This window comes from Sapajus apella, unplaced genomic scaffold (genome assembly GCF_009761245.1).
Source record: "Sapajus apella isolate SASKATOON/1434 unplaced genomic scaffold, GSC_monkey_1.0 scaffold126, whole genome shotgun sequence".
In the NCBI taxonomy this organism is placed as follows: Eukaryota; Metazoa; Chordata; class Mammalia; order Primates; family Cebidae; genus Sapajus; species Sapajus apella.
The window spans coordinates 2,591,287-2,600,328 of NW_022437066.1; the positions used below are offsets into that span (position 1 = coordinate 2,591,287).

At 56.9% G+C, this 9,042-nt stretch overlaps 1 protein-coding gene across 2 annotated transcripts in view; it reads left to right on the plus strand.

Moving 5' to 3' along the window:
- The window catches only part of LOC116539208, a 61,041-nt gene extending 52,426 nt beyond the window's left edge, over positions 1-8,615 (plus strand). Inside the window, exons 2-3 of one of the 2 annotated variants that reach the window (XR_004263950.1) lie at positions 6,805-6,937; positions 7,468-8,615. Coding sequence is in view for 1 of the 2 variants with exons in the window: in XM_032261937.1 (XP_032117828.1) it covers positions 7,250-7,307; positions 7,468-7,970 (561 nt within the window). In the remaining variant the exon portion in view is untranslated. Of the gene's footprint in view, positions 1-6,804; positions 6,938-7,249; positions 7,308-7,467 lie in introns of both variants that reach the window. The other variant, XM_032261937.1, reaches the window with a different exon arrangement.
- Positions 8,616-9,042: the final 427 nt, after the last annotated feature.

Genomic DNA, 9,042 nt, shown 5'->3' on the forward strand with positions numbered 1-9,042 from the left:
AAAAAAAAAAGTGCATTCAGAGGCTGGGCGCGGTGGCTCATACCTGTAATTCCAGCACTTTGGGAGGCTGAGGAGCGTGGATCACCTGAGGTCAGGAGTTGGAGACCAGCCTGGCCAATATGGTGAAACCCCGCCTCTACTAAAAATACAAAAATTAGCCAGGACTGGTGGTGCTTACCTGTAATCCCAGCTACGTGGGAGACTGAGGCAGGAGAATCACCTGAACCCAGGAGGTGGAGGTTGCAGTGAGCCAAGATCAAGCCACTGCACTCCAGCCTGGGTGACAGAGCGAGATTCCATCTCAAAAAAAAAGTGCTCTTGGGCCAGGTGTGGCAGCTCATGCCTGTAATCCCAGCACTTTGGGAGGCCGAGGAGGGAGCGTTGCTTGCGTCCAGGAGTTTGAGACCAGCCTGGGCAACATAGTGAAACCCCCATCTATATAAAAAATAAAAACAAGAAAATCAGGCAGGCATAATGGTGAAGGCCTGCAGTCCCAGCTGCTTGGGAGGCCGAGGAGGGAGGATCGACTGAGCCTGGTAAGTAGAGGCTACAGTGAGCCGTGATGGCGCCACTGTGCCCCAGCCTGGGGGACAGAATGAGACGCTGTCTCAAAAGAAAAAAAAGTGCTTTCACAGTTTTCTTATGTTTAACAATCCACCCTGTGTGGGAGGGAGATGTTGTCACCGTGAGCACTGGAAATGGGGCTGATCTTAGTAGAAAAACAGATGCAAAATAATCTCATCAGTAATTCTTTATATTTGGGTATATTGGGTCTAACAAAAATATATTACCAGGATGAACCTCCCTGCTTTTGCCTTCTTAAATGTGGCTCAGCTGCGTTTCTGTTGGACAGTCCCAGGCCCCGGAACACAGGTTTGCAGAGGTGGGGTTTCACTGCCTGGTGGGGCTGGGCGCTCTGGAACATAGACTTCACCGCCTGGCGGGGCTGGGAGGATTTCCTGGATTGTCCTGGGAGGGCCCAGCACTCCCTTGGCGTTTACATTGGTGCTGCTGGGGCTCAGCTGGCTTGGGCTTTCCCTGATTCCCTGACTCCTACGCTGACCTCCCACACGGGTGCCTCAGGGAAGGAAGGGACGCTTGGGCACGAACCCCTGGTGACCGGAGACGACTCTGGAGCCGCCCCTTGAACTTGGCCCCCTGGGCAGCCTCTCCTCCAGGTCTGAATCTGGCTTGCAGGTGGGCGTCAGAGGGCCCGTCTGTCCATAGAGGCCGCAAACGGCTGCAAGAGGGGCCTGATGGAGCTGCAGCCAGGCTGTGGCCACTCACTGAGCTTGGCTCTGGGCTCTCAGCACTGGGCACAGGGCTCTCAGCTCTGGGCTCTCAGCTCTGGGCTCTGGGCTCTGGGCTTTGGGCCTTGGCTCTGGGCTCTCAGCCCTGGGCTCTCAGGTCTGGGATCTTGGCTCTGGGCTCTGGGCTCTGGGCTCTGGGCTCTCAGCCCTGGGCTCTCAGGTCTGGGCTCTCATCTCTGGGCTCCTAGCTCTGGGCTCTGGGCTCTCGGCTCTGGGCTCCCAGCTCTGGGCTCTCAGCTCTGGGCTCTGGCCTCTGGGCTCTGGGCTCTCAGCTCTGGGCTCTGGGCTCTGGGCTCTCAGCTCTGGGCTCCCAGCTCTGGGTTCTGGGCTCTGGGCTCTCAGCTCTGGGCTCCCAGCTCTGGGCTCTGGGCTCTGGGCTCTCAGCTCTGGGCTGGATGGCCACGGGGTCCCAGGTGTCCCCACGAACCCGCAGCCCCACGAGCAATGGTGATGGCAGCTGTAATTCCCATGGGAGCACTGGAGCCCTCGGCACGCACTGTACCCCCACGCAGGGAACAGGTGTGGACGTCAGGGGGCAAGAGAGGCCCTTTCATCTCCCTGCAGATGGACCAGACTCTCGAGCCGTCATGTCCGTGGATGGCGGAAAGCGTCATCCTGATGACTCATTCGTGACGATTTGGTCACTTTAGGATGGTTCTTGGCCCACATTTGGGGGACATGAGTTCTTCTCCTAACCCCCTCTTCCCTTCTCCTGGGCTGGGCAGATCCTGGGCGCCCTGTGGACTTCCAGGTCTTGACTGAGGGGCAGACCAGTTCAGTTGCTGCCTGTGGCCCTCTGCTGAGATGTGACTCATCAGCCGCCCCTACCCTGGAGAAGGCTGAGGGCCCCGGGGTAGCTGGTCCCTTCGGGTCACTTTGTGTCTTCATCCTCCTCCCAGCCCTGGGCCCCTTCCCTCCTGCTGGCCCACCCCCAGCTTCCTTCCCACCCTTCCCGAGACGTTCTTCTGTCTGGTTTAGGGGGCATAGCATGATGGCTGGGGCTGCAGAGCTGGGCCTTGAATATCAGTTCTGTGACTTACCAGCTGTGTGACTCTGACTAAATTGCTCAACCTCTCTGGGCCACAGTTTCCTCAGATGGAGAATGGCGAAATGAATGAACACATATAAAAGTGCGGGTGCCTGTGAACGCTTCTCCTTCCTCTTCCCTGTATTGCCCCGGACGTAGGGGACTCGGCAGTGGTGGTGGAGAAATCCACCAGGCCCAGGCACTTGCTCAGCCCAGCTCCTGGTGGCAGACGTGGGTGGCACCTACCCTCAGTCACACCGCCCCTCTTCCTTGGTAACGAACCTGGGGTGTGGGTGGTTCCTCATTCCCAGGGTTAGTGGCTCCCAACCCGGTGAATCCAGCGCACCTTGGACTCTTACGTTCCCAGCCCAGAGCTGGTTTAGGCACAGCACTTGGGGTGGTTCTGCTGGCGGGTCTGAAGCCAGTCGGTAACAGCAGCTTCTAGGGAAGGCTTTCTTATTTTTCAGAGATTCTAAGAAGAGACTGCCCCTTTCCTGGGCATCGCTGGATCTGGGTGGGATTCCTGGGGCTGTGGCAGCTGTTTTGTAGCCTTGAGGAGCGCCAGCCTGAACCCCAGAATGGCCATGAGGACAGAGGTGGAAGGGGCCAGGCAGCTGATCGCACCGGCTGGGGCCTTTCGTGACACTCAGAAGCAAATGTTCTTTTTGCAACGAGTGGGGCTTTTGCAATGCATCGGAAGGGCCTCTCCTGGATACTGTTCTCCTGCTGGCACATTGGACATCTTGCTCTATGTGAACTTCTCCGGAGCCACCTGCTGTCAGCCCAGAGGACGAGGTCCAAGCTTCCTCTGTGCCCACAGCCTTCACCTGACTCTTGTCTCAGGCTCTCCCCAGCCCACTCCCTGCCATGATGCTCACGGTCTGTGGGATTCTTGCTCTTCTCTCTTAGTATTCCAGCCTCTACTGAACTGGTGGGTGAGGGTGGGTAAGATTTTAAAAATAAAATACATGGTCTGTGGGAGAGATGCTTCAATGTGGAGATATTAAAGTTAAGAAGTTCTATTCATTCACTAGAGACAGATTCAAAAGAACAAAAAGGTAAGCTATGAACTGGGAGAAAGCATTCTCATCATAAATATTAATAATTGACAAAGGATTGGTAGCCTGCATATATAAAGAACGTTTGTAGATCAATAAGAAAAATGACATACAACCCAATAGCAAAGAGCAAAATAAATGAGCAGGCATCTCACATAAGACAGAAGCTAGATGCCTGATAGCAACCCAGAAGGGCTCAGCCTCAGTGGGGATTGGGAAGCCAAATGAGGAGACCCCACTGTGGTCTCCAGGTGCAGGGCAACTCCCTCTTAGATCCCCCAGTCACACTGAGTGATGGATGGGACTGGGGTCTTTAGGACCTCGTGTTCTGAATGAAGGGTCAATTTGAGCAATTGCTTTCGAAAAATTTGGACTCATTTGTAAAGTTTAACATCCACAAGCTCCAAAGCCCCGAAAGCTCTTGAACACATGCCCCAGGACACGGATTGTGCAGAAAGCCAGAGACGCCCCAAAGTACACTGGTAGAACATGGGCAGGTGCATTCACGTGGCAGAGCGGTACACGGCAGCGGGCACGGAGGCACCGGGGCTCCAGTCTGTGACAGGGACAGTCTTAGCAACCAGACCTAGCGGGACAGGGTTAGTGCAACATACAGTAGGCTAAGTAGAAAAACAACGGAAATGAAAGTGTGGAACTTAAGTACACGTTTATATGAAATGAAACGAAAGTCAGAGGAACCTAATAAGCGTGCAGCTCAGGCTTGTGTTTGCCTCTGCGGAGGTAGGAAGGCAGGAGGATGCGATAGGAGAGAATGCACAGGTAATGCGTTCATTCTTGGGTTTGGGGCACAGGGGTGTTCATTTTAATATCATTGTCATTGTTATTATTATTGTTAATTACTCTTTGAGACAGGATCTTGCTCTGTTGCCCAGGATGGAGGGCAGTGGTGCAATCACTGCTCCCAGTAGCCTTGACCACCTGGGCTCAAAAGATTCTCCCATTTCAGCCTCCCAAGTAGCTGGGACTATGGACACGTACCACCATGCCTGGCTCATTTTTATTTTCAATTTTTTGTAGAGATGGGGTCTTGCTATGTTGTCCAGGTTGGTCTTGAACTCCTGAGCTCAACTGATCCTCCGTTCTTGGCTTCCCAGAGTGTTGGGATTGCAGGGCTTGAGCCAGTGTGCCCGGCCCAGTTTTTAATGACACACAAATGAATGCACAGACAAATTCGTAAGTACAATCAAAGTGGCCATGTGTGAAGGAGTGATGGGGGGGTGTCATGGGCCCAGGGGTCACTTCATCTGCTTTTGAGCTCCTAAGTCCAGATAGTGCATGGAGACCCCTGACTCTGTCCCCAGGAAACCTGACACCTGCTTAGGGGAAGAATTCAGCACAGGGCAGCACAGAAGGAAACACCGACAGTCCCATGGCTTGGTTGCCCCGTGACGTGCTTCCTTCCAGGGAATTCCCAGGGTGTATGTAACTCAGGGCCCACAGCTGCACATGCCAGGCGCGGGGACAGAGCCGGCTGTGGCCACGCGTGAGCCTGTGATCCCTGCCTGCTTCCTCCAGCTCCCGGCGTTTTCCAAGCACCAGCTTAAGAGACAGGAATGACTTCAAGCAGGAAGCGCTGGGTGAAGTTCAAGTTTAAAATGGTTTTCCTGGAATTTCTCAGGGCCCATTCAATCTAAGAGTCAATCGTTCACAGTTTTTCCCTCCCGGCACTCGGTGGATGGAAGGCTGCCAGGCTGTGGTTATACGGGAAGTCCCTTTGTATGGCTTCCGGCTTTGACCCGTTTGTGGACAGCGTGGAGCCGCTTCCTTGCTTTAACAATCCCTGACCCGAAGAGGCTGCAGGAGAAAGTGGATTCTGAGTTGAGGGTGTAAGAACCTGGTTCTTTCCTGTGCTGAATGTGGGGTAGCGTGCGGGAGGGGACAAGGATGTCACAGAACATCTCAGCATGCAAAAGTCAGGTCTGTGACTGGCCTGGAGGCAGGTTTTGGCAGAATTTCCTGGGTGTGTCCTGAGAACACTCATTCCATAGGATGCTAATATGTGTGACGTGAGAAAAAAGAATTCCAGTCAAGTAACATCGGGAACGCTGATTTCAGATGGCGTTTATCACCTTCTCGGAGGGAGGGCCTCCCTGGCATGAGTGCCTTCCTGAGCACTGGGAGATGCTGAGGGGCTGAGCGTGGCGTGGTCCTCAGATCACTGGCCTGGGGGGTATTCTGTGGGCAGATGCCTGAGGGTGCCCACCTGGGGTCCGGCTCGGCCTCCGTGTCAGGGGATGTTTCTCCATCATGACAGGTCCCCGCTCCTGGTGTGTGGTGGACGAGCTCACCTTCCTGGGGGACAAGGGCAGGTGTCCCCAGAGGCGGGTCCCATCGAGCTTCCTGCCTGGCGCCCCTCTCGTCCCTCGGTCAATCATCGTCATCTGAATCTCTGCCGCCACCGCCCTCTTCCATAGGGTTTTGAGAAATTACCAGGAGTCAGAGGTCACGTCTCAGCCCTCGCTCTCCTGATTTTGAGGTGGGGACTCACAGGTCCAGGCCTGGGCTTAGGCTGGGGACAGACAGGAGAGGTGGAATCGAGGTCACACAGCATGGATTTTGGGGTCACTGGCCTGGGGGATATTCTGTGGGCAGATGCCTGCAGAAGGGAAGGTTTTTAGGACACCAGTCAAATCCCCAGGGAGTGGAGGGGTGCTGGGGTTCTGCATGCTCTGTGTGGTCGCCAGCTCCCGGCGGGGTGGGGCCTGGCACCAGCTTTGAGGCTGCCCTGTTGGAGAGCCCTGTGGTCTGGCTCCTGGAACTTGGACAGAGACACACCTGGCATTTGGCCAGGTGTGGAATTGCATTTGTTTCTGCCTTTATCAGTTAGCAAGGCCATTGTTCATGGAGTGGGGGCTCCCTGGCAGCAGCTGGAGCCAATAGCTGGATGTGGCTTTTCTGGGTACCAGGGGACTGGAAGCTGGGAAAGGCCAACCTCGGGTACCTGTGCGAATCCGGGCAAAGGCTGGTGGCCTCTGGGCATCTGGGCCAGCCCCTGGAACCCATTCAGCTGCCCGTGGGCCAGGACACTGCTCAGCAGCCTCTGGGATGATGGCCTTTGGAGGTGGCAGGACTTGTGGTCAGGAGTATCCTGTGGCCTGAGAGTTATACCCGGGCAGAGTCAGACCCCTGTGGGGGAGAGCGAAATTTCCTTATAGCGTGAGTCAGGCTCCCCAGCAGACACAACCAGAAGGACATGCAGAGAGAGAGGCTTCGGAAAGGAACCTGGCTCCTTCGATTCTGGCGGCTGGCAGGTCCCAACGTCTGTGCCCGGCAGGCAGGAGGCCCAGGAGAGCCGACATGTATTTGTGGCCCGAGTCCAAAGGTGGGAAAAGACGGAGGTCTCAGCCTGGCAGTCGGGCAAGAGGAGTCCACTCCTGTTCTACCCCAGCTGTCAGCTGACTGCACACCGGGGAGGGTGCCCGCCTTGCCCTCCTGTGGATGCAGCTGTGACCCTCATCCAGAACGCCCTGAGGCACACCTGGATGGCATCTGACCAAACGTCCGGGTGCTCCGGGTCCGAGGTGAGTTGACACATAAAATTAACCACAGCGCTAAGCGAGCCGGTGTCCTCGATGGAAGGCTGGGGCCGGACGGGGGCGTTTCGTGGTCTCCCTAAATGGAGAGGTGGAAGCAGGCCCTGCCCAGATGGCTGCTCCGTCCTCTCTGCAGATAACTCAGCCCGCTGGTCCCGGGGATGCAGAGCGGGGAGCCCTCTGCAGGGAGCCTGGCCTGGAATGGGCAGTCCTCTGTGACCAGTCCGCACGGGCTGAGGGCCAGCCCCCTGCCCCCTGCCCTGGTCCAGGGCACCGTGGGCCCCTCATTCCTTTCTGCAGCTGGACCCCGTGGCTGGGAAGAATCCCGATTCAGGTTCTCTAAGGCGAATAATTGCCAGTAAGTGTCAGGTTGGGGACTGAGCGGCAGGGCAGGAGGGGCGGGGCCGGGGGCGGGGCTTGGGCCTGGGGCTGGGCTGGGGCGGGGCCTGGGGTGGGGGCGGGGCCGGCTCCTTCCTCCCCAAGGTGGCACCTTCCTGTGACTTCTTCTCCTGCCCCAGGCCAGACCCCGCCCTTGACCAGCTCTGGTTCCAAGATGAATCCCAGGATGGCGGCGTCTCAGAAGCTTCCGGAAGGCGGCCGAAGATACGCACCGAGAACCGAGGGGCCCGAGGATGAGGCCTCTCGTTCTGGCCTGAAGTTGAGGTCTCTTCTTCAGGGACTGGTCAGGGTCCCTGTCCTAGCAGAGAGGGGCCCCTGGGTTGGGGGCCTGCTAGTACCTGTGGGTGGGGGTGGGGGGCGAGTGAGGGACCCTGGTGTCCCCTGCGTGCTGCAGCCAGATGCTTGCTACCACCACCTCCAGGGGTGCTCCTGGCAGCCTTACTTCTGGCTCAGTTCCCTGGGTCCAGCTGGGAGCATGCAGGGGTCCCTGGCCATGGCGGACAGTGGGGAGTGGCTGGGAGGCGGGGGCTGTCCTGTCCTCAGGAGTGAGTGCTGCAGGCCTGGGGCTGAGCCGGTCTGGACAGCAGACTGCGGAAGAGCCCCTGGTAGGAGCGATGGGTGAGGTAGTCGCGGGTGACCAGCTCTGTCTCCCCAGTGAGATCGACACTGTGTGTCTCCGTGTGGAGGGTGATGGCTCAGGGTGTGGTCCCTGGTCCTGAACTTTCTGGGCTCAAGTCCGGGCACTGCCCCTTACAGGCTGAGTGCCCCGGGGCGTTTCTCCACTCTCTCTGTTTCCTTGTCTGTAGAATGGGGTGGCTGCAGCTCCCACCCCACAGGGTCATCACAAGGGATTAAGCACATTGGCACTGAAAGACCTTAGTGCAGCACCGGGCATGGGTCAGTGCCATCAGCATCATTTACAAAACTCCAAAAACATCCTGCATCTGAGGGCAGATGAGGCGGTCCCCGCCGCCGCCCGGGGCTGCTGGGGCTCCTGGCCCCTGGCCACATGGCTGCTTCCTTTCCTCTCCGTCTTCCTGGCACAGCCTGACGGTCCCTCTCTTCCTGCAGAGACGGGCATTTCTTCTGGAACTTGTGTCTCAGCCCTGACTTACCCACTTCCAGTTTCCATCCCTCAGGGAGTCAAAAGTGACCCCATGATTATCTGATCCGCAGAAAAGCAGAAGTGTGAACCTACTTTACTATGAAAAATAAGAAAATTAAGGCCGGGTGCGGTGGCTCACGCCTGTCACCCCAGCACTGTGGGAGGCTGAGGCAGGTGGATCACTTGACGTCAGGAGTTCGAGACCAGCCTGGTCAACGTGGCGAAACCCTTTCTCTACTAGAATTATAAAAATTAGCTGGGTGTGGTGACGGGCGCCTGTAATTCCAGCTACTTGGGAGGCTGAGGCAGGAGAATCAATTGAACCTGGGAGGTGGAGGCTGCAGTGAGCCGAGATCACGCCACTGCACTCCAGCCTGGGTGACAGAGACTCTGTCTCAAAAAAAAAGGAAATTAGACAGCGAAGTCCAGCAGAAGCGGCACCTGCCGTTGGCATCGCTGAGGTCCCACTTGTCGCCTGTAATCAGCCCCACACCCATATCCTCAGTCTTAGCCACGCCTGCCTCAGTTGCTGCTGGAGCAGCTGGGCCTTTTCCTAACATTTTCTCAGCAAAAACGCTGGCCTCCCCTC